The sequence below is a fragment of the Molossus molossus genome, unplaced genomic scaffold (genome assembly GCF_014108415.1).
Source record: "Molossus molossus isolate mMolMol1 unplaced genomic scaffold, mMolMol1.p scaffold_m16_p_7, whole genome shotgun sequence".
NCBI lineage: Eukaryota > Metazoa > Chordata > Mammalia > Chiroptera > Molossidae > Molossus > Molossus molossus.
Window position 1 is genome coordinate 91,013,392 of NW_023425401.1, and position 24,901 is coordinate 91,038,292.

The following is a 24,901-nucleotide window of genomic DNA, read 5'->3' on the forward strand; positions in this document are numbered from 1 at the left end:
TCTTTCATGTCAGTTTCTCCAGGTTGTGGGCTGGTTTTCTCCATGAGCTTTGTAGGAAGTGAGTCCCGGAGGCTCGTGGCTGACAGAGACTGGGGTCTGGGCTGGTGTTCTCAGAGGCCAGCGCTGGCTGTCTGCGTAGCAGCAGTGCTGCTGGGGATTCTGATGGATGCCCGGGACTCCCCTCCGAGGCCATTTTCTTCACCCCGGTCCTGAGCCAGCCCTTCCCGATTAATATGAGTCATTTAATCTTTGCTGGTTATATGTTTAGGGTGTCCTCATCTTCCCTGAAAAGTGCCTTCTGAGGCATTTTGGCCTCATCCTCCCAAGAGTCATAAAAGTGAATAAATTTTTCTTGGGTATTATGAATTCCAAAATCACTTAAGCCCCAAGGGAGCCAGGTAGAACTCACTCCCTGGGAGAAAAGGGGTTGAGTTTTCTCCTGCAATTAAAAAGAGAAACGAAGTAAAGAAGGGGAGGGACTTAACTCCGCCCACACTGGTGCCTGAGTGGTGAGGAGGCTAATGCCAGAAGCCCAGACCCACGTCCTCCATGTCATGGATTGGTGCAGAGCCTGTGTCCTTTCCCACTGTGGTGGGTTGAGGGGCAGCTCTCAGTCACAATGCTCCCGGGTCACAGAGGTGCTGGGCCCTAGTCAGCCTCTGCCTGGAAATTTTCCTCTGGGAACGTCTTCCAGTGGGTACTTTGGGCCTGATTCCAGGCCCTATGGCCTATGGAACCGCACCACTGGGAGGAAGGCTGGGCCGGACAGAGTCATCACCTGTGGTGCCGGCCCCATGGATGAGGTGGAGTGGACGCCAAGACAACCCAAGCCGGAGGACCTAAGGGTTGGGCTCATCAGCTGGGCAGGGTCCTACCTCACATATGAGCCATATAATCATATGATCACTGCTGCTGCAAAGGGTTTGGGCCGGAGACAGGTAATAGAATAAACCTGTACTGAACCCATTTTTCCCAGTGACTAAGGTCTCCCATGGGGCGAGGAGGGGGGAGTGGGGAAGAGTGCTCTCTACCTAATCACTTTCCTGGACTCCACCGTTGCTAGGTCAAGACCCTTCTACCTCAGGCTCTTGCCTATGGGTCTTCCACTGCTCCATCTCCCCAATTCTAACCTATTCCAGGAGGTGAAGCCTCAGCCTTGGTCTGCTACTTTGTCTTGCTCTGGCTGTCTCCTGCCCTCCATTCTAGCACAGAGTGGCTGTGTCATCACAAAGGAGATGGGTGGAGATCCCAGCCTAGAAGGCAGAATTGTGAGCATCCAAAAGTTAAATCGGTGGATACTGCAAAGCTTATGCTTCTGTTCTGGCTGTATTTTGGGAATTGGGTACTCTAGAAGTCCTAGGAGAGTTGGTTCTCATTTTAGAGAGAGATGTAGGCCCCTCTGGGATGGTATTACATACAGAGTGAGGCAGTAGCGAGGTCCTCTCACTTACAACAGGGTTGATCACAGACAGCTAAGACAGTCACATCTCAACTGCCTGTGCTCCCAACCTCATCCCTGAGCCCGACCTGCCTAGAAGAGGTCTTACTTTTCTCCTGTCATGTTGGAGAGGTGCCCTTTGGGTATGAAAGTGTTGGCTGAGTGTGCTATCCAGGGGCAACAGTGAGGAAGAGAGAAGTAAGACTTAACCCAAAACATTTCTTTAAAAATTAGGTATTGAAGCCCAGCCGGTATGGTTCAGTGGTTGAGCGTTGACCCATGCACCAAGAGGTTGCCAGTTCGATTCCCGGTCAGGGCGCATGCCCAGGTTGTGGGCCCGATCCCCAGTGGGGGGCGTGCAGGAGGTGGCCAATCGATGTTCTCTCTCATTAATGTTTCTATCTCTCTCTCCCTTTCCCTTCCTCTTGCTCTAAAATTAATAAAGAAAAAAAATTTTTTAATTAGGTATTGAATAAAGTGGCCAAGGAAGAGAGGGAGGTTTACCTTCTGTTAACTGGAGGATGTGGCATTGAGAACTTCTCTTGGGATCCTGAGAACCCCTATTGCTCCAGTGCTAGAGGTTTTCTGAGATCTTTTGCTTACTGTTGGATTGAGAGAGTAGAGGAGCCAACAGAAAGGAGGGGAAGTTGGTTGGTCTCAATGAAGGTGCTGAGTGATGCCAAAGGTGATGGTTGTAGGACTCCTTGGTCTAGTTACTTCATGGTACTGATTTCCCTCTTCTCCCTCCCAATGCCTCCAGACCTGGGAGATCCTGGTCAGCAATGAGCATGAGACACAGGCTGTAGTACGACTAAGGAGCTTGCAGGGCCTCTACCTTCTGTGTGAGGCAGATGGCAATTTGTACTACGACCGGCCAAGGACCAGCCACCATGGAAGCTTCCTACTCCGTTTCCACCGCAATGGCAAGTGGACCCTCCAGTGCATAATCAGTGGTCGTTATCTGGAGTCTGATGGCCAGGATGTGTTCTGCAACTCCCGAGTCCTCTCAGCTTACCACATGTGGACCCCGCGGCCAGCCCTGCATGTCCACGTGATCCTCTATAGCCCCCTCAACCGCTGCTATGCCAGGGCTGACTCCACCGTGGGTCGTGTCTGGGTGGATGCACCAGTTCCCTGCCTGGGGGAATGTGGATTCCTATTGCATTTCCAAGATGGATGCTACCACCTAGAGACCTCTACACACTTCTTCTTGTCCCACCTAGACCGGCTGGCCTCCCAACCCTCATCACAGACAGCTTTTCACATGCAAGTGAGGCCTGGAGGGCTCGTGGCACTGAGTGATGGAGAAGGGGGCATGTTGTATGCACAGGGTCCACGTCTGCTTCTGGCCCTGGGATCCAATCCCCATAGGGGCGAGGAGTGGTTCATCCTACAGCGTTGCCCCGCCTGGGTCAGCCTCAGGTCAAAGACTCGGAAGTTCCTCTCTGTCATCTATGGCAAGTGCTGGGTCCAATGCAGCCATGGAGGGAGGGAGAGCTAGCTTCTGAAAAGAGGAAAATATGTTTGGGATCAGCGAGGATTTTTAAACCTGCTCATAAGGAAGATCTATTGGTCCCAAGGGCATCTCTGTGCAAAGGAAAAGGGTGATAAAGCAGGGGTATGGGCTTTAGGGGAACGTGGCCTGGGTCTTCTCCAGGCTACTAGGGTCCAACAGAAGAAGATGAAGGCCAAGGAAGGAAAGCATAGGGAATCCAGTCATAAAGTGTGGAGGAGGGGCTGAGACTGAGGATGAGACCAGACTCAGGCTTATAATGACTGTTCTTCCTCTGCAGATGTTGAGATATATGCTGCCTCTGAGCACTTAACCCCAATGTCATTGTTCCAGTTTGAGAGTGAGAATGGCAGCCCAATTTTGCAGCTTCGTTCAGCCAATGGTTTCTACCTAGCCCAGGTAAGTCCTTGGCTTTCTGAGCAAGACCACCTTTAAGCCCTGAGTTTCTCTCTCTCTAGGCACACTTTCTCCTTCTTCAGGGCAAGTGAACCATGAAGGCCCTTGTCAATAAATATTCATTTTCATCCAATAGGGTCTCTTTTTAAAAAAAATCAACTTTTTGAAGCATAACACATACAATAAAATACACCCATTTTAAGTGTGTAATTCAATACATTTTGACAAATGTATACATGTATGCAACCATGCCACAACCACTTAGCAAATTAGAGACTATTTTCACCACCACAGAATTTCTCTCTTGCCACTTTCCAGTCAGTTCCACTACCACTACCCACTACCCACTACCACTGATATGTATTCTGTCACTGTGGATTACATTTAGATTTCCCTACTTCAGAATTTCATATCAATTGAGTCATATGGTATTACAGTATATATGCTTCTTTCACTCAGCTCAATGTATTTGAATTTATCTACGATGTTGCATGTATCATTTCAAAATACCACTCAAAACACAAACATAATCTGTTTATCCATTCACTTGTTGATTACTTGAGTTGTTCCAGCTTGGGCTATTGTGAATAAAGTTGCTATAAACATTCATGTATGAGTCTTTTTATGGGCCTATGTTTTCAATTATCTTGGGAAAATATCTAGTATTGCAACTACTGATAAATATGTGCTTAACTTTTTAAGAAAATGTCAAGTAGATTTCTAAAGTGACTACACCATTTTACATTCTCACCAGCCATGTATAAGAATTCTAATTGCGCCCTGGCCGGTTTGGCTCAGCGGTTAGAGCGTTGGCCTGCAGTCCTGAGAGACCCGGGTTCGGTTCCCGCTAAGGGCGCGTACCTCGGTTGCAGTTTGTCCCTGGCCCTGGTCGGTTGTGCGGGAGGCAGCCACTCGATGTGTCCCTTTCACATCGATGTTTCTCTCTCTCTCTCTGTTCTTCTCTCTCCCTCCCACTCTACCTGAACAAAAAATGGAAAAATGTCCTCGGGTGATGATAAAAAAAAAAAAAAGAATTCTAATTCCTCCATATCTTCATCAATACTTAGTATTATCTTTTTAATTTCAGCCACCCTGATGGTGTGTAATGACATTTTATTATGGCTTTATTTTATTTTTTCCTTTATTGATTTTAGAGAGAGAGAAGGGAGAGGGAGAGACAGAAACATCCATGAGAGAGGACATCGACTGGCTGCCTCCTGCATGCCCCACCACCACCACCGGGGATTTGGCCCACAACCTGGGCATGTGCCCTGACTGGGAATTGAACCAGCAACCTCTTGATACATGGGTCAACACTCAGCTACTGAGCCACACGGGCTGGACTATTATGGCTTTAATTTGCATTTCCCTTATAATTGATAATGTATGAGCTTCTTTGCATCTGCTTATTAAGCATTTGTATATTTTCTCTGTGAAGTGTCTGTTCAAATGTTTTGCCCATTTGTTATTGGGTTATTTGTCTTATTGTTAAATTATAAGAGATCTCTATATGTTCTAAAGTCAGTCTTTTGCCAAATATATGTATTGTAAATGTTTTCTCCCAATTCGTGGCTTGCCTTTTCATTTACTTAATAGTGTCTTTTGAATAGCAAGTTTTAAATTTGATGAAGCCAATTTCTCCATTTTCTAAATGTCCCAAGAAATCATTGCCTACCCCAAAGTTGCAAAGATTGTCTCTTTTAGATGCTGTATAGTTTAGTTTTCACTTTTATGTCTATGATCCATTTTTAAATAATTTTGGAGTCTGGGCCAAAGTTTATTCCTCTCCACATAGATATCCAGGTCCCTTTTTTATACTGGGCTCTGGGATACAGCACAGACTGGGGAAGTGAGAGAGCTGAGCTCACAACATGCTTTCCAAAAAGATCTGGAAGCATGAAGCATACCCTGGGAGAATAAAAAAAAGGCTAGTGAATATGATGTAGGAAAGAGGGCCTAGGAATTAAAGTGATGAGAAGAAAGCTATTTTCATTCCTTGCTTTCCTTTTCTGTTCCAGAGGCGCCATAGGACAGTGGTCGCTAATGGGTACCACCTAGAGTCTGACACCTTCTTCCGTATGCACTGGAATTGTGGCAGGATCATCCTGCAGTCTCCCAATGGACGCTTCTTGGGCATCGCACCCAACAGCCTGCTGATTGCCAATGCCTCCATTCCAGGTGAGCTAAGCAGCCCTCCTGCCGGCTTATTCCAAGTCAGAGATGCTTTCGGGGGAGCTGGGCCATGTTAGAATGAGCACTGGAATGGGGGTCGGAAGATTTGGGTCTGTATACTTGCTGAGTCCCTGAATTTTTGTCATCATTTGGGCAAACTGCCTCTTTGAGCCTCAGTTTCCTTGTCTCCAATATTGCTGGATGTGTGATATCCAGTCTGCGTGCCTCACAGAATTATCATGAGGGTTAAACAGATTCACACATCTCCAAGGAAAGAAGAATATTAAATTTTTTAAGTGCTTTCACAAACATTTTACAAGCACCTGGCACACAGCAGGTGTTCACTAAAAGTTAAAATACTGACAACACCTTTCTGCAGTCAGTGTCCCCCTTTCTGCTTCCATCTGAGAAGGAATCTAGAGGCAGCCCACCAGAGCACGCCTTCCTGTTTCTTTCAGGCCCAAATGAGGAATTCGGGATTCGATTAGCCAACCGCCCCTTCCTCGCATTGCGAGGTCGGTATGGGTACGTGGGCACCTCGCCAGAACACGACCTCATGCAGTGTAACATGGATCAGCCCAGCTGCATTCACCTGCTGCCCTGCCGCCAGGGCATCTACCACTTTCAGGGTGAGTAGCTCCTCATCCTCACCCTCAGTTCACAGTCTAGCCCTGCCTTAGCCCCAACTCAGATATCAGGGCCTGCAACTCAGGGCCTATTCATTGTAGAAAGAAAAGGAGTTTTTCTGGTTTTCACACTTTAAGGCCTCCAGAGTGGGTTGGCAGAACAGAAACCAGCCCTCCTGCATTTCCAGAAGGACCTGCCAACGCAGGCAGGGTAGGACAATCAGGGAGGGTGGCATCTGTCCTGGGAGCCCCGCAGAGGCTTTGGAGGGCTCCCCTCCCGAATGGCCCAACAATCTGAGCTCTTCCCTCCCCAGCACAGTGTGGATCCTTCTGGTCAATAACATCCTTTGGCACCTTTCGCCCTTGGGGAAAGTTTGCCCTCAACTTCTGTATCGAGCTTCAGGGGAGCAACTTACTCACAGTGCTGGCACCCAATGGCTTCTACATGCGATCCGATCGAAGTGGCACCCTGTTGGCAGACAGCGAGGACATTACCAAAGAATGTATTTGGGAATTTTAGGTAAGGCACAGTGGATAAGAACTTGGTGTGAGGGAGCAGGAGCTGAAGGACAAGAGGAGAAGGGAAAGGGGATGGCATATGAGGGTAAGACCATGGGCTGACTTCTGTCCCACAACTTGATCAACTCAACATAGATTCCAAATCTGTGCCTTTCCTCTCAGGGCTTCTAATAGCTAGACGTGCTGGAGAGAGGCAAAGAAATCAGATCTAAGTTCTCACTATTATGCCACATACTAGTACTTGCAAGCAGGCTTGCAGGGGACAAGATGAGGTGTACTCGTGTATCTGTCTGTCTTTATGAAGATGCAGAGTTTTGCTCATTTTTCAAAAAGAGTGACTGAAGATATGCTGTCTGCCCTATGCACTTTCTTTTGGGATCTTTGGGGTGCTGATGGCTCCCAGATATTTATCTTCAGCCTTGACCCTTTTCCTGAACTCTAACCTCATCTCTTTCTAGATTCCTGATTGAGAGTTGACTTGACCTCACCCTGCCATCCCTTCAAAATCAGCCTCCTCATCCTCCCCTCCAAAGACATTTTTTTTTTCTTTATTGATTTTAGACAAAGAGGAAGGGAGAGGGAGAGAGAGAGATAGAAACATGGATGAGAGAGAATATCGATTGGCTGCCTCCTGCATGCCCATCACTGGGGATCGGGCCCACAACCTGGGCATGTGCCCTGACCGGGAATCGAACTGGCAACTTCTTGGTGCATGGGTCGATGCTCAATCAGTGAGCCACACTGGCTGGGCCAAAGACAATTATTAAGACAATTATTTCTGCCCACCCCATGGCCATCTAGGTCATTGCCATCCTCCCAGAAGGCTCAGGCTCAAGACCTCAGCACCATCTCTTTCTTCCCTTTTGCTCCTTCACCAACCCCCCTGAAAATTCTTAGCTACTTCCTTAACAAGGCCTCAAGGCCTCTCTAATGCTTGCTCCTTCTTCTTTTTTTAAATCCTCACCCGAGGATATACTTATTTATTTGAGAGAGGGGGGAAGAGAGAAAGAGGGAAGGAGGGTGATAAAGAGAGAAACATTGATGTGAGAGAGAACATTGATTGGTTGCCTTCTGTACATGCCCTGACCAAGGATCGAACCCACAATCTAGGCATGCGCCCTGACTGGGAATCAAACCCACAACCTTTCAGCATTCGGGATGACACTCTAACTAACTGAGCCACACCAGCCAGGGCTTGCTTGCTCCTTCTTAATTGTTATTACTACCTGTGGTTTCAGGCTTTTTACCAAAAGCCTGCACTACAAGGTCTTCCCAAGAAGCACTCACTGCCGCCAGATCCATCCCCACCTAATCTGTTCTTCACACCAAGTTCCCCTTTCTAAAATGTTGCCTCCATGCCATCATTCCCTGTTCACAGCTCACTGCTCTTAGACCTATGCCTTCACAATCCACCTCTCTTGCCTGGCTTGGAAAGTGATGAAGACGCTGTAGAAAGAGCTTTGGTTTTGATGTCATATAGACCTGGAACCAAGAGTTAGTAAGACTTGGTCTTTGGAGAAAATTGCTTTAACATTTCTAGGCCTTGGTTTCCTTGTCTGTAAAATGGGAATAATATCTACTTCATAGGGTGATGTGAAGACGTAGATCCCCCCAATATGTGTTCACTTGTTTCCTCCATTTTCTACCAGTTTTCTACACAAACCTTTTACTATGGCCAAATTGGGAAAAATAAAATGAAATTCCACCGGGCTTGTTTTCTAAAGTTGCTTGGATTGCCCTGGCCAGTTTAGCTCAGCGGTTAGAGCATCAGCCTGCGGTCCAGAGAGACCTGGGTTCGGTTCCCGCTAGGGGCATGTACCTCGGTTGCAGTTTGTCCCCGGCCCTGGTTGGGTCGGCAGGAGGCAGCCACTCAATGTGTTCCTTTCATGTCGATGTTTCTCTCTCTCTCTCTCTCTCTCTCTCTCCTTCTTCTCTCTCTCCCTCCCACTCTATCTAAAAAAATAAAAATAAAAAATAAAGTTGCTTGGATGGAACTAAATTTCTCAGGCTCCTTCCAGGCCTGACATTCTAGTAGACATACTGTAGCGGTTAAGAGCTAACTTCTGGACTCAGAACTGGATTGTAATTAGATTTTTATCCATTAAACCTGTTTGGCCTTGGGCAAACAAACCTCTTTGCATCTGTTTCTCATGGTGAAATGGGAATATAGTATTTATCTCATACGATTGTTGTGTTACGTGAGATGATGATTGTAAAATGCTTAGTAAACAGCCTGGCATCTAGTACGCTTTCACTTAGTAAATTGTACCTATTGACTGCAGTCACCCTAAGAACTCTGACAATATTTCTGCACCATTAATTTTACTTAAAGAAATAATTTTTCTACTGCCTTATATAAATTAACTTTACATGTCTACATGATCCCTCAGAGAACAGGACAAATCACTTTATTCTCTCTCTCTTTCCACAGGATCTTACAGGTTTTTTCCTAAAAACCAGAGATCAGCAAATGACTGACTAAAGGTTTCCATGTCCTCTTCCCTCCCCAGGTCAATGGGATGCCACTTACCGAAATCCAGTTCCTCCCGGAGAAAATACTACACTAAACAAAACAGAAACCCCAGAGTCAAGATCCATGAGAAGAATATCTGTTACGCAACTTTTCCTACCCAGTTTAACAAAACATCTGTTTCAAGCAATAATACATCACAAAAGGCCACCCTCAAGACCCTGGTGTGCATCTTATTCAGTATAGAGTAGGAGTCTGGAGGAGGTGGGGAGGTTGAGACTGAAGCCCCGGACCACTCCAAGTTCTAGCCAGAAGAGGGGAAACCAAATGGTAACTAGAAGATCAGTGGGTCTTTCATTGATCCTCCACATCCCCACCAGAACCACCAGATTCTGCCCAGTGATGCCGTGAGGAGTCAGCCTTGCCCTGAAGGGCTCAAAATCCAGATGTGACTAAATGTTCTTTGGTTTAGAAAGAATGAAGCCTTATTAATCTTATGGGCACAGGGTAATGATAATACCTTATGCCTATATAGCCCACCCCCTCACCACCATCCCCATTACCCCTGAAGTTTACCAGTCATCTCATCTTGTCATTACCTTTGGTCCATTGAGTTGGGCACAACAGATATTTTCCCCATCACTGCCCACCTTTTACAAGGAGCTGGAGTGATTGTCCCAAGGTTCCATGACTGGGACCTCTGGCTCAGTTCTTCACTTAGAGTGGACTCTAATGTCCACTACTCTTTCCATCAAAACAGAGCTTCCAAAGTGACTGTCATTCTTGCACTGTCTTCATAGCTGTGATGTTTATCTATTTGCCATCTCCTCTATTAATATTTTTATTGACATAGACTCATAGTACTTTTATTTAGAAAGGAATATTTTAATCACAATCATAAAACGAAAGACCAGAATCACTTGCCAGAAATAAAAAGTGACCATAAAAATAAATACCATGAAAAAAAGAGGTGCTATCAATCCAGTTAGATTTTCCCTTCCCTGCCCAAGACACAGAGACGAAGGTTCCCTTTCCCTCTGTTAAAAAAAAAAAAAAAAAAAAAAAAAAAAGATTAACAACTGTTACTGAGGCACTAAAACTAGGATCAAAATGAAGACTTTCTCTTTGATGCAATCAGAATTGAAATGGAGTTGAAAAGGAAATCATTTTCTCATTTCTGACTCAATATCATTTAAAGCAGCATCCACACACCTCCTAAAATGTTCTCAGATACCAGCAGTGATGCCTGATCCCCACTTTGAGAAAACTGCCCCATACCACAAGTGCCTGGTTTTTCAGTCCACTTAGAGGAACAGCGGAAACTGGAACATGAGAGATGTTGTGTTTGGATAGAGGAAAATGACCTCAGAGTTTTGTAAGTATGTTTCCCCTCAAGAGATACAAAAGAATTTAAATTTTATCCTATCAGTGACGCTTGAGAACACTAGAGGCCAAGGAACCTCCTTTCCTAGAGAACATTAAGAGCAGGTCATTGATATGGAGTAGAACACATCTTCAGAGAGGACCTTGGAGGTTATTGACTGCAGAATCTCTCAGCATTCCACAAATACATATCCACACTCGTGTGAGTGGGCATGTGTGTGGGTGTGAGGATACATGCACACACTTTCTCTTCTATGCCCTATTCCCCACAAATGGCCATCCATTCTCCACTTGAATGTGCTCAGTCATGGGGTCTCAGCTGACAACTTCTTCCATTGCTGACGTCAGTCCTGTCACTGAAGTGAATGGCTTATTCTCAAATGGTGCTATGCAGATTGTCACCCCACAAACCCTCACCCATTTCCCTGGGCAGTCTGTCCAGCAGGCCTCCAGCTTGAGGGTACTGAAGGCAGAGCAGGGACAGGGATGCTCTGTTACCCTCAGAATTTTATTCTAGAGCTGTGCTGCCCCATAGAACTTCCTGAGCTGATGGAAATGTCTACTGTCCAATACAGTAGCCTTGGGCCACATGTGACTATTGGGCATTTGATATATAACTAGTGTGAGACAGGAAATGAATTATTCATTTAATTTTAATAGCCACATGTGGTTGGTGGCTATTCATTGAACAGCATAATTCTAGAGTGTTTGATGATAAAGGGACCTCTTGAAGGACAACTTCTGGACAAGTCCCTGGAGTAAACAAATATGTTCCCACTCCCCCCACCCTTTTGTATCATCATTCCATCCCTGCTCTTCAAAAGGGAAAGAATTTGGAGGGATGAGCCCATTCCCCATCCCAAACACCCCTTTCTTCACACAATTTCCTCTATATTCTTCTTTTTCCCTACATCCCAAGGCTTCCCAGGCGGGGCCCAGAGATTTCTCTGCAGGGAACAAAATTGAATAGATATGGAATTTACTGCCAAGAAGCAGCAAAAAAACATGCTTTAGGAGCATGTATAAAGGGACAAGCAGAATGTGAAAATGGCATGTCTGTTGTTTGCTGCTATGCAACACACACACACACACACACACACACACACACATGCAATTAAATAATTCATGTCTTTTCTTTAGATTAAGGAATTTTTTCAAAATTTTTTCAGATGTGGTAATGGTGTGGCTATATAAGAAAAGTTTATTTTTTGAAGATACATGCTGGAGGACTTACAGGTGTGTGCCATGACATACTATCTGTGAGTGTGTGTGTGTGTCTGTGTGTGTGTGTGTGTGTGTGCACTCAAATACCAAGATAGATAGATAAATACATACTTACATATATATATAGGTAGATAGCTAGCTAGATACATATATATACACATACATAGTTACATAAACACATAAATATATTAGCTAGATAGATGATACATACATCCATATATACATTCATAGATCAAATAGATGATGATAGATAGATAGATAGATAGATAGATAGATAGATAGATAGATAGATGTAGGGCAAACTATTTATAGTTGTTAAATCTAAGGGTGGGAGTATGAGTGCTCATGGGAAAACCATGAAGGACAACAGGAACTACTGTTCATTTAAAAACTGTTTTATTACAGCCAAGGGCAGGCCTTTGAAGGCCACTGTGAGAAGTGGGTGGGCAAGATTTCTCCAGCCCCTCAAATCAGGTGACACAGAAGAAGGGCAGTAGGGCAGGACCAGGCAAGGTCCCCAGGTGAGGAGGAGACGCAGGCAGGAGGAAGGAGCAATGGTGTGCTTGGACGGGCTGGCATCAGACCCTCTGCACCCCATCTCCTTCCCGCTCCGGCCCTCCTCCCTCGTCGCAGGCCTCGCAGTAGTGGAGAGCCAAACCAGAGCCAGGCCCGAGGGGCACCAAGAACGACGGCAGGGACAGTGGAAGGAAAGGCAAGGGTGGCAGGACAGTACTGAAGCCAGGGGGCTCAGCTGTAGGGGGCAGGTAGCCTGCAAGGACAAAGAGAGGGTGAGCTTGGGCTTGTTGCTGCCACCCACCCTTCAAAGTCACTGATGAGGAGACACACAGACATTGGCTCTGTACCCTGGAGAGAAACACTCAAATCCCAATCCCACCCCCTTTTCTTGCTATGGTTGTCAGTGGTACTATACACTCAGGGGATACTACTCCCCTGCTTTGTGGGCCATGCAAGGAAGGAGGAAAGCTGATTTGAGTTTCTTTTGATGACCCTAACCAGAGAACCATGGCCTCCTGTGGAGTCAACTAGCCCTCCCCACACCCTGAAGGAGTGAGGCCTGGCCTGTAGTCTTACCACAGCAGGGCTTGAGACAGGCTTGGGGTGGGGTGTCACCCAGACACCTGTCTGATGCTGTTCCCCGGCACAGCTGATAGTAGGAGGGACCCAAGGATTCTGGGACAGGCAGGGCCATTGTGGTTACACTGCCAGGGGACTGCTAGAAAAAAGCAAGAGAACATCCTCGGCTGCCAGCGATGCCTTCTGTTTAGCAGGACTGGGACCCGCAGGCTGCCCGCCCCCCAGACTATACACTACACAACTCCAGAGGGTGCCATGCACACAGTAGACTATGAGGATGGCACTTTCTGGAAATGTGCACTGTGGGGACCCAGGAGAGTCATGAAATGTAGCTCAGCCTTCACTGGGAATGGGAGAAGCTGTGAGCCCTTTAGTCTTCCAAGTTCATAAACTCCCCTCTTTCTTGGATACCTGTGCAGAGACAATCGCTGGGGAAGCACTTGGTACACTCAGACCCCGAGAAGCACCTACAAGGTGAGAGTGGATCCACTCAGAGGGAGAAACCAGGGTTCAGGGACAGGGGTAGTGGCAGAGGCAGGAAGGCTCTAGGAAAGGCAACAACTTCTGGCAGGGGTGAGAGAAGATGGATGCTACGACTCTGAAATGGCAGAACCTGGAGGTCAGGGAAGAAAGATTGAATTCCAGGGATGGCAAACTGAGGACAGTACAGCCCTGAAGAGCAGGGACTGTGTGTGTCCAGCATCTAACAAGGACCTGACACATGAGAAGGCCAAGTAAATGTTAGATGGGTGGGTAGATGGATGCATGGAAGGATGGATGCATGGATGGATGCATGGATGGATGGATTCATGGATGGATGGATGGATGGATGGATGGATGGATGGATGGATGGATGGATGGAAAGGTAAATAGATACATGACTGGATGGATAGATGGATGGATGGATGGATGGATGGATGGATGGATGGATGGATGGATGGAAAGGTGAATAGATATGTGACAGGATGGATGGATGGATGGATGGATGGATGGATGGATGGATGGATGGATGGATGGATGGATGGAAAGGTGAATAGATATGTGACAGGATGGATGGATGGATGGATGGATGGATGGATGGATGGATGGATGGATGGATGGAAAGGTAAATAGATACATGACTGGATGGATACATGGATGGATGGATGGATGGATGGATGGATGGATGGATGGAAGGATGGATGGTTGGATGGATGGTTGGATGGATGGAAAAATACTCAGAGAAATTACCTGGAAGCTGCATCTCACACTTGAGCTTCTCTTGTCGGCGCCACTTGGCTCTTCGGTTGGAAAACCAGACCTGAGGAAGGGCAGAAACAAAGTAGCTGACTGTGCTTCTCCTCTACCTGCTCTCACCACTGATTCCTGGCCTGGACTCGGAGCACAGACCCTTCCTGAGACCTGACATCTTCCCTTCCTGCTCTGGCCTTTGCTCTCTGCCTTCTTTCTCAGCTCAAAGGCTTGGAGTGAAAGGGGAGGAGAGCAATCAGCAGAAGAAAAAAGGAAGGGGCTTGTCTCTAATTTCTGCTCCAAACAAATTTGTTTCCACCTTCTTGCCCCCGTCCCACCTCACCAGAACCCGAAGTCTTTCCGGCACAGACTGTCCTTGTGGTTTGTGCACACAATGTGGCAGAGCTCACTCACCCTCACCGTGTCCTCAGGCAAAGAGGTGGAAGCAGCCAGCTTCCCACGGGCCACTGAATCAGGATACTGCCCACGCTGGAACTCTGCGGGGATCCAGGCTCATGGCAAGAGCATGGGGAGAGGAGCAAGGCATAGGCCTCCCCCTCAGGCCCCACACCCCACCTGCTATAATTCTAAACTACCCTTGCCCCCAAAATAAGACCACCACACCCTCCACCTCTCAACCTTTGCCCACAGGCTTCAGGGCCACTGTCTTCACATGTCACACCAAGCAGCCTCTGACCCACTGTCTACCCCAAACCGGCACCTTTCTCCAGCGCTTCAGCTTGGCCTGGGGAGAAGATAGTCCGATTCCGGTGGCCAGTCCCTGGATGGGGACCACGAGGAGCCTCAGAGCCACTATGGAGAGTGTGAGGAACTGGAACCAAAACAGCTGAGAAGGGGGATGATGGCTTGTGATGGTTTGTGATGGTAATTCCTCTGGTCAGATGGGGTCCCTGAGGCCCTGGGGCTATGGACAGGGGACAGTATGGGTATAAGAGCAGAGCTGCCCTGGTCAGGCACTCACAGTCCCTTGGAGGTCACTGAAGAGGCACTTGGTAGGAGGCATGCTCAATGCCATGGTAGGTGCATGCTTAGGGTTTGAAAGGAAACAGCAACATTGTTGGTCCAGATTTGCATGATTTCACAGGTCATAAAAGGTGCTCTGAGAAGCTGTGCATGAGGCAGAGGGAGGATTAGAAGGCCCAGTCCTGCCTCTTCATCAGAAGAACCTGTGAACCTAGGACTTAGAGGACCTGGGTTCTGTTCTAGGACCTGCCAGCGACTAGCTGGTGACCTTGGGGAAGTCATTTCCCTTCTCTGAGCCTCAATATTCTTCTGCCAGGAGAGAATAAGACTATAAATAACTGTAAAATGCTTAGGTTTGGCTCTATCATCCCTAGGGGCAACCAAAGACCCACCTGGTGATCTGAGCTGTGCCCATGGCAGTCTCTGGCCCTCCTGTAGTGCCCGCAGGACTCGGTTGATAGAGGAGACCTGGGGGTGTCAGGGTGTTGAGTGGGAAGGTGGAACACAGTCCCAGGGCTGAATCCTAAGGATAGTTCTCAGCATCCTTTCTCTCCTCTGTCCCGGCCCACACAATTCCCAAAGGCAGGCTTTTCTCTTTCCCCATGCTTTCTCCTTCTCACCTGTCTTTGGCGAGAGCCCAGGATCCCTGCCTGCCAGCCTGGGATGGCCCCGTTACTGAACAAGAAGAGATCTGCTCCCCAGACAACCTGTTTGCCAGCCCCCGTGCGGGGAGAGGAAGCCACTTACACTGGGAGTCTTGTCCTGGGTGCAAAGCCCTTCAGCACAGAGCTGGCGTTGGATCTCCCAGGCAAAAAGGGCTGGGCACTCACCCTTCAGCTGGGCAATTCGAGCCACCACAGGGGGTGTGGCCAGCCGTGGCTTGCTTCCACCAATTCCCTTGGGCTCCAAGACACCTGTGCGGTAGTAACGCCCTAGGATCTTGCTCACACAGCCATTAGATACCTGGGTCAGGTAAGAAGCAGAAACAGGTAAGGCGTAATGGGCAGGGGGGAGTATACCTGGGACAGAGGAGGCTGCAAGGCAAAGTGAGATACTGGACCAGGCCACAGAGCTGAGAATCCAGCCTCATCTTTGAGAGCCTGAAATTCCCCATCCTGGGCCCCAAGAGGATCTTCTAGGAAGTAACCCAAGTCCCAAAGGCCCGCAGAGTCTGTAACAGCCCCAGATTTGCCTTAAGAGGGGCCCCTTCCCTCTGCTTCCTGTCCTCGTACCTGGGCGAAAGTCCCAGCACACTACCTTAAGGCTCCGTGAGATGTCGCAGGGCCGCATCCCACTGACCGCCAGCTGCACAATCTGCTGTCGAGTGTCCAGGGGCAGAGGCCGACCATTCACAAAGAGCCCCCCGAGCTGATTCACACTGCTGATCCCTGGGCATGAGAAGGAGGCATCCACACACCAGCCCACATGTGGCATGAAGGACCCTTCAGCCTGGCTTCCTACCAGGAAGTCCTCCCCTGCAGGGGACTGCTCCCCTTCTGCTCCTCAGGTCCCCCTAACATGCCACTTCCTTTTTTTATTTTTATTTTATTTTATTTTTATCCTCACCTGAGGACATTTTTTGCATTTATCTTCAGATAGAGTAGGAGGGAGGGAGAGAGAAAAAACCATAGACGTGAGAGAGACACATCAAGTGGTTGCCACCCACACGACCCCGACCCCGACCCCAACCGGGGCCAGGGACAAACTGCAACCGAGGTACGTGCCCTTAGCAGGAACCGAACCCGGGTCTCCCTGGACCGCAGGACGACACTCTAACCGCTGAGGCAAACCAGTCAGGGCCTAACATGCCACTTTCTTTGGGAGCTAGCTCATGGGTGAGGCTTTGCTTTGTGACCATATGCACTGAGCCTTATGATCTAAGGGCAACAAGGTCGACTGGGAGGGAGTGACTGGACAAAGCTTCCCCAGAACACTGGTCAAGGGCGGATGAAACCATGTGGATGAAAGCAGAGCCCTGAGATATTCCCTCCCTTCTTATGCCACCCTGTTCTTCCCACTTCTCCCAGGCATTTACCCTCCTGTGGCATGCTCCAGGCTGGCCTCCTCCCAGAAGGCAGGCACTGGGAAGACCGGAGAGGGGAGTTCCTCCTGGGATCGCCTTCTCCGTCTTGGGGCTGGGCCTGCAATAAGCAAAGGTGATTTGGGTGAAGTCTCTTGCTTAGACTGGTCTTGGGCTATAGTATATTGTGATAGAGGGTCAGGTTTCTAAAATTTGCCAGTAGGTTAGCTAAGAACATTTAAATTTTCTCTACTTAAACCTTCCCGTGATGAAGTAAAGCCTCACAGGGCCAGCAGAGAACGGAATCTTTCTGGATGCCCTGATAAGGGTCTAGGAGGGTGGGAGAGTTCTCATTCCTCACGTGTCCGTTACAAGAGGTCAGGGAGGTGGAAAGGGATGATGCCTCCGAATATTCAGACTTTTCTTTTTCCAAATAGACAATGGTTGTCTCTGACCCTCAACAGCCTTCTCATCCCTGGGTGATGCACTTGGGCCAGGGCTCCTGCCTCCTGAGCTCAGACTCAATAGGGTCAAAAAACAAACAGGGGCCTGGCAAGTGTGGCTCAGTAGATTGAACGTCGTCCCATGCACCTAGAGGTCACCAGTTCGATACCTGCTCAGGGCACATGCCTTGGTTGTGGGCTCGGTCCCCTGGGGGGGTGGGGCATGTGTGAGGCAGCCGATGTTTCTCTCCCTCCCTCTCCCTTCCCCTCTATCTGAAAATCAATAAAAACTTTTTTTTTAAAAAAACAAAAAAACCTGAATGTTCTGCCCAGCCAGAAGAGGGCATCAGTGACTAAAGAGCCTAGTTGCCAACCATCTGAGGCTGGAGACCACATACAAAGTTCTGTCTTCACTTTCAGGCAGCTTCTGAGGTGAGATTTCCTAAACCACCAGCCAGAAAGTTTCCTTCAGAGCACTTTAGGGAAGGGTCTTGCTCCTGCTCTGCTTTTTATTCTCTCCAGGAAGATCTGGGGAAACATGGGGCTCAGCTCCACCCCCAGGCATTGAGGTTCTGGGCTTACACATTGGAAATAGAGGTAAATAAGCCTGAAGCTCTGGCTTGTTCTGGAAGACACATCTCTTGGCAGTTTCTAACTTGCTGGGATTGTTGGTTCCTGTTGACTCTGCAGAGTTCTAGATCTCACAGTGAAGCTTCACTCTCAGAGACCAACCCTCCGAGATCAGACACTCATTCATTCAACTAACATTTACCGAAGGCGTGTAGAAGGGAGGGAGGGAGAAGCAGGAGAGAACTGTTTGTTGACCAACATAGGAGCCATTGTGAGCGCAAGCAAGAAACACAGGTCATGGGCCACCATGTCTCTCTTGCTTTCATCAGCAAGTCACAGGAGTTGATGCCACCTCGTTTTATGCCTGGAACCCTGGCAGGGCTGGAGGTCACTGCAGAGAATAGTTTAGGCTTAGAACATTCCTGTAATAACCATGCCATCCTCGTTCAGTTAACTAGTCTGCCATTATTTACTGAATGAGGTGTTCATTGTGAGCATGTTGCTGGTTGTTCAGGATGAAGGGAGCAAAAAGAAAAGGGGCAAGGTTTTTGCCCCCCAAGAGATTACAGTGCAGCTGAGAGAGGAGACCAGCACAGGTGAAACAGTGAACTCACAGAGCATGGAATCAGAGCTACTTTTAAAATCCAGGAGCTAAATTGGCTTTTGCTCACTCTTCTCTGGGCAGAGACACATTCCCCTTCAAACTGTCATATTTTCAGAAAGTCAGAAAGGAAGGCAAAATTTTTTCCAAAAAGAAAACTTGAGGTTCCCACAAGTCAGGAGCCACCCAGAGATGTTTAGAAGCCAGTTCCTCACCAGACGCTGAAATTTCCAGCTCCTTTCTCTGCCGCATCCCTGCTTCGTGTTTGTATAATTGCTACCAAAGCAATGGAGAGAGGAGAGCTAAGCTGGGAATGTGAAGGGCTCTGCCCGGATGGGGATGGGGGGTAGGAGCTCAGAATACCAGCCAAACCCTGAATCCTTCATAGGACTGTGTCCCCCCTAAGTGACAAGGGCTCAGAGGAGCTGTGGGGACTCGGGTTCAATATCCAAACCTAAATAATCTCCAAACCTAAAATCATCATGCCCCAACTCCCAGAAACTCCATTTTCAGTAGCCACCCCACACATCCTAACATTCATATTAATTCATCTGATAAAAAAAAAAAACCGTTGCTCACAAGATGGGAAAGCAGGGTAGGAGGTTGAAAGGGCAGGAGGGTGGATGCTGTAAAGACACAGGAAGAGAGAAGTTGACTTGGCCACACAAAGACATGGAGACAGCATGAAAGGCAGAGCAGACAATGCCTGCAGGTGAGCTACCTGTGTGGAGGCAACGAGGTAGGAGCTTCAGTGGGAGGGCGTCAGTCTCCTGGGCAGGCTCCTGAGACCCCTGCAGGCTCCAGGGGTGGTGGTGGTCTGGTCCTGGTAACAGCCTCCACTCTGTGTCAGTCCTGCCAAGGGTCCAGACATACAGAGAGTCCGTGCTCAGGAGCAGAGGGCAGCCTTCTGGGAGCAGCCAGTGATGTCACGGGCCCTGAGCAGAGGAGAGAGGAGGAGGGAGGTGTGCATGGGGCTGACTGACACCAGCCCTGAGGCAGGGCAAACCACAGCCAGTGACCCCTTGTGGGAAGTCCTCAGAGCCCACTTTGTGTCCTCTTGCCACCTGAAGCAGCCACTCTCATGGAGGCCCCCAGACTCTGAGTGCACCCACTCAGGGGTCAGTACTCCTGAAGAGAAAGAGGAATATGGAAGATGAGGAATTTCAAACTGTGCCCCAAGGCTTTGAATGTTACTTCCAGAACCACACACACATCTTCCCAGCTAGAATGCACACGCCTGGGGTTTTGGGTCAACTCCTGGGTCCTTGTGTTATTAGTATACAATATAAATGGGTACTTAACCCTGGCCGAGTTGACTCCTGAATCTTTGAGAGAATAGGGTGCATGGAGAAGAGTGCGTGCCACAAAGCACCTGTTCTCTCCCCAGAGTGTCCTCACCAATTCTCCAATTGGCTCCTTGGCTGAGGTGACACCATGGGTAAGGTCTTGCCTGGAAAGAGGGGGATCCTGGAAATAGGGGGATTCTGGGCATCAGAACACTGGCAGCAGTGGTAGTATTGGGGAGTATGAGGGTAGTTAGGGTGCAGATGGGGTGATTATAAGCAGGTGTGCAGCCTCGTTTTCATTCTTCCATTTCTAGATGTAACCAGGCTCCATTCCACTAGGGATTTGGTGCTTTTAGACTAGAAGTCATTAATGACCTTCCCATTCCCAAAGAGAACAGCACAGGTTGTCTGGACCATTGTTGGGATGGAGGCAGCAGCAGCTGGTGGTTCTTGTGGAGTGAGAGGCTAGGAGTGCAACGTAGCCCCAGTGTATGGAAGCTGTGTTGCCACCACAACAAAGCTTGGGCAGATCACTTGTGAAGGAGCCAACATGGAAAGCCATTTGGGTCCAGGCCATACCTTGGATTCTGTGAATCCCTCCCGGAAGTCAGGTTGAAAGGAGGCAGGGTGTGAGGCAATGAGATTAGACCCAGAGCGGGGAGGATGGATTTCTCTGGTAAATGCTTTGGTCTGGGGAGAAGTGAGGGGTGGGTGTGATACAATGGGCTTGATCCTAGGGCTGGGATCAAAGCAAGGCCAACCGCCACAAAACAAAAAGGCAACCAACTGAATGGGAGAAGATATTGGCAAACAACGCCTATGATGAGGGGTTAGTATAATATCCAAAATATATAAAGAGCTCATGCAACTCAAAGCAAGGCCAAAGGTATCACAGAAGTGGATTTGCTAGCTTACCCTACATGTACAACCCTCCTCCTCCAGCCTCCTCAGCCTGGTCCAGGGGCATGGAGGAGAGTGTCGTGGTGGTTTCAGCACCATGGGCAGGACAGCACATGCCCTACTGCCTGTGGGGCCCATTCAATCCCTGGGCATCTGGGACTGCTGGTCACTCCACTCAGCCATGCTGGTGAGAGGGGTCCCAAGGAAACACATGGTAGCCTGCCCTTAGTCCTCCTTTCCTACCTTCTCTCTCCCCCTCTATCTGCCCCTGCATCTGGAGGTGCAAAGCTCCCTGTCCTGACCTGCTAGTCCCACAGACAGCTGCATGAGGGTGGAGAGAGGGGTGTCACGAAGAGAAGGGACAAGCCCTGGCAGATGGTGGTGGCAGCGATTTCCCCCATAAACTACCCTCTCCCCCCTCCTTTACAACACACTCTTGGGTCTGAACAAACAGAGGCCTTCCACCTAGAGGTGATGGGGGGAGGGAAAAGAGAGGAAGGGCCCTGGCAGGGGGGCCTAGCCAGCCCAAAGGCTCAGCCACTCAGCCCTCTGCCCCGTGCGCCAGACTGTTTGAGGAGCAAATATCTGCCTTCACTGCCTGATTCTTTCAACTGCCCCCACCAGGTTTGGGGCTAATTGTCCCTCATTAGCTGGGCCTAGGCCCCAGGCTGCTGCCAGCCCCCGCCATCTGCGCACAATTATACATTAACTCAGAGGTCTTGCCACCCGCCAGCCAGGCTGTGCGCCCCTCTCTGGGGCAGCCATGGCCATTCCAGCCTGTCCTTCACCCTGATGTAGAGCCCTGACTGCTGGCTTCTTCTGCCCTTGGGAGCCTCGAGTATACAGTCCCGTGGCTGTGGGAAAAGATTTGTGCCCAGGAGAGGCGGCTGGAGTTCCCCGGCCCTCCTTACGGGGCCGGAAGACAAGACAAGCCCATGCGTAAAGCTGGAGAGGGCAGGGCGCAGCCGGCGCAGGCACCCGGCGGCTTTGTCTGACACCTTTCCTCGGACTTTTGATACTCACTGGGGAAGGTGACACGCGTCTCAGGCCCTTTCTATCCCTCCCTGTGGTGCCTCTTAGCAGGCTGTGCGCCCTGGCTCCCATCCTCCCTCTCTCCAGAGAGCCCCCATTTTATGCCAGCCCTCTCCTTTCCAGAGCGCACCACACCGGGTCTCCAAAACCACTCTCCCGCAGCACGTGTCCCTCATTTTAAGGTCATAGTAGTTCCCTTGCTACAAAAACATGGGGAATCTCCAATGTCCCCGGATATTTCTAAACTTGGCGCTGAAGTTGCAAACCTCTCACCCCCAAAGTTTTACGCAGTAACCCCACTCTCCCAACCCAGACCCCACTTTAACACCTACAAACCACTGCACTTTTCTGTTCATCTTCAAGAACGCTAGCTACCCAGCTCCCTCCCTCAGAAAGTGCCAGGGAAGGAGTGAAGAGTTTGAACTGGGAGCACAGAAAAGGGCCCCCTTTCTTCTCTTTTTCCCCATGATCCCCTAACTTCTGAGTTCAACCCTGCTTCATGTTTCTCTTTGCAGGTTGGGTGGTGAGTCTGCACTCCCACGGACAACCCCCAACAGAGCTGCGAAGTTCAGCAGTTAGAGCCAAGGGCCGAGGAGACCAGAGGAAGAAGCCCATGGTGATGTGAAGGACAGGTTGGAAAGAGCCCAGCCTAGAGCCCCCAGGACCAGCACTGCGTGCCTCAGATCACAGGTGACCACGCAGAGAGATGATGCTCTCTGTATGCCATCTGTGGGAGAGCCTCCTTGGGTCCGCATGCGCACCAGCCCTGCCAGTGTAAGGAAGGTGATGCATCCTTGCTGGTGTTTTCATACCCAACCAGTAAGGGAAACCTGAACTTCAGTCTTTTCCCTGGGGTCTGCCAGCTCTGTGCTCCCCAAAGTTTCCCCACCCCCAACCCCAATTTGCATGGGGTGGAAGATCTGAGGAACAGATAGCAGTCTATTTTTAAAATATGCTTTATTTTAATAACCTTTATTTTTTTTAGAACAGTCTGAGATTCACAGAAATTTCAAAGGTAGCGTGGAGAGTTCCTATACACCCTACACCCAGGTTCTCTTATTATTAACATACTACATTAGTTCTGTACATTTGTTGTAGTCAATAAACCAATACTGATAAGTTACCATTAACTAAAGTACACACCTTTCAGATTTCCTCAGTTTCCCCCTAATGTCCTCTTTCTGGTCCAGGATCCCACTCAGGGCCCCACGTTACATTCAGTCACCATGTCTTCCTAGGCTCCTCTTGGCTGCGACAGTTTCTCAGACTTTCCTTGCTTTTGATAACTAAACATTTTGAGGAGTCAGGTATTTTGTAGACCACCCCTTATTTGGGATTGTCTCATGATTAGATGGGGCTTACAGGTTTTAGGGAAGAAGACCCCGCCCTCCAAAAAAGGATACAGGTAAGGTGTGAAGTGCCATTTCATCAGAACATATTAAGTGTGCACACTGTCAACATGACTTATCTGTTGGTGGTGACCTTGAACACCTCTGAAGTAGTGCTTGTTGGGTCTCTCCACTGAAGTTACACTCCTTTCTATACACTACTTTTCTGAAAGAAGTCCTGATGCACAACTCACACTTAAGGAGTGGGTGCTATGCTTCACCTGCTCAAGGGCAGAGTATCTACAGAAATCACCTGGATTTCTTCTGCCCAGATTTCTCTCTTCTCTTCCATTTACTTGCTCAATAATCTGTATCAATATGGATTTATGGATACTTATTTTATTATTTGGATTATAATCCAATATATTACTTTATTCCTTTTTATGCTCACATTGTTCCAGCTTTGGCCATTGGGATCTCTTTCGGTTGACTCCTGTGTCCCTTTGGCTTACCCCCATTATTGTGGGGTTTGTTTTTGATGTGTGTGTGTGTGTGTGTGTGTGTGTGTGCACTTCTTTACTTTCCAGCCCTACAACATGTTCCAGGCTTAACCTGTATATTTCCCGCCCCTATGGCTAATATTTCATAGAATTAGCCATTTCTACAAGGAGCCCTGGTACCATTTATTGGAGAATGGTATGAGAAACAAAAATCTGGGCACTAGGTGTGCTTGTCACAGGGGTGTCAGTGCTTCTAGGTTCTCTCAGCTGACAGAACAAAGAAATATATGTGTACTAACCCATGTATACATTTAAAAAAAATTTTTTATTTGTTACAGATGTTTTTCATTTTTCCCCCATTGACACCCTCCTTCCCTCCCCCCCACATAGACATTTTTATAAATAGTTCTATATGTAATCATTTTTATCTGTATTAAAGGAAACATGAGTTTATTCTGATGTCTTCAGTTCTAATTCATTACTACACAGATCATTCTAGTTTTCCCCCTTGCTTATCTGTAATTTCTGTACAATACTTGTGAACAATTTATTTTACCTTTAGTCTTACAGACTCCACTCATTTCCAAAGTTACTTAAATCAGCACCTTTTCTCCCATGCCCTTCATTGAAGTTTTTTTTCATATATTTTTAATAGAGTTAGATTGTTTTGTCACATTCTGCATTTTATCTTAGGATCCCCTGACCTCTACATAATTTTTAAAATTTGCATACATTAAAATTCACTTTGTGTGAATCTGTAAAGTTCTATAGATTTTGATAAATGTACAATGTTATGTATCCACAAATACAGTATTATACAGAAGAGATTCACCACCTTAAGAAATCCCCAGTGCTTCACCTATTCAACCTTTCTCCCTCCCCTCGGACCCCTAGCAACCACTGATCTTTTTACCCCCACTATAATTTTGCCTTTTCCAGAATGTAATATAATAAAATCATACAGTATATAGCCTTTCAGACTGGCTTCTTTCACTTAGTAATACACATTTAATTTCCCTCCAAATCTTTTCATGGCTTGATAACTCATTTCTTTTTAGTGCTGAATAATATTCCATTGTTCAGATGACCCACAGTTTATCCTTTCACTTACTGAAGGACATCTTGGTTGCTTCCAAGTTTTGGCTATTTTCTAAAGCTGCTATAAATATCC

General features: G+C 48.1%; 2 protein-coding genes across 2 annotated transcripts; one reads left to right on the top strand and one right to left on the bottom strand.

Annotated features, from left to right (window-relative positions):
• The first annotated feature begins 583 nt into the window (after window positions 1-583).
• FSCN3 (fascin actin-bundling protein 3) lies at window positions 584-9,347 on the top strand. Its single transcript, XM_036247322.1, has 7 exons — window positions 584-938; window positions 2,199-2,895; window positions 3,232-3,350; window positions 5,366-5,525; window positions 5,978-6,148; window positions 6,460-6,665; window positions 9,175-9,347. The coding sequence occupies exons 1-6, from the start codon at window positions 795-797 to the stop codon at window positions 6,663-6,665; spliced, it is 1,497 nt and encodes a 498-aa protein (XP_036103215.1). The 5' UTR covers window positions 584-794; the 3' UTR covers window positions 9,175-9,347.
• A 2,972-nt stretch (window positions 9,348-12,319) lies between these two features.
• PAX4 (paired box 4) lies at window positions 12,320-16,552 on the bottom strand. The gene is made up of 9 exons (XM_036246330.1): window positions 16,308-16,552; window positions 15,798-16,013; window positions 15,443-15,518; window positions 14,788-14,913; window positions 14,481-14,563; window positions 14,067-14,136; window positions 13,248-13,303; window positions 12,834-12,975; window positions 12,320-12,510 (listed from the first exon to the last, which is right to left on the bottom strand). Exons 1-9 carry the CDS (start codon window positions 16,482-16,484, stop codon window positions 12,320-12,322), a joined length of 1,137 nt encoding a protein of 378 aa, XP_036102223.1. The 5' UTR covers window positions 16,485-16,552.
• Window positions 16,553-24,901: the final 8,349 nt, after the last annotated feature.

Bases quoted from the DNA above. Each gene is read 5' to 3' on its own strand.
- PAX4 (XM_036246330.1), bottom strand. From the start codon at position 16,484: ATGCCACATGTGGGCTGGTGTGTGGATGCCTCCTTCTCATGCCCAGGG. The intron at 14,914-15,442 runs GTGGGTCTTTGG...CCCCCTTCTCAG, and splicing joins GGCACAGCTCAGATCACCAG to CTGTTTTGGTTCCAGTTCCT. The intron at 12,976-13,247 runs GTATCCAAGAAA...GCTTTTTTCTAG, and splicing joins CAGCGATTGTCTCTGCACAG to CAGTCCCCTGGCAGTGTAAC.
- FSCN3 (XM_036247322.1), top strand. From the start codon at position 795: ATGGATGAGGTGGAGTGGACGCCAAGACAACCCAAGCCGGAGGACCTA. The intron at 2,896-3,231 runs GCAAGTGCTGGG...CTTCCTCTGCAG, and splicing joins GTTCCTCTCTGTCATCTATG to ATGTTGAGATATATGCTGCC. The intron at 3,351-5,365 runs GTAAGTCCTTGG...TTTCTGTTCCAG, and splicing joins ATGGTTTCTACCTAGCCCAG to AGGCGCCATAGGACAGTGGT.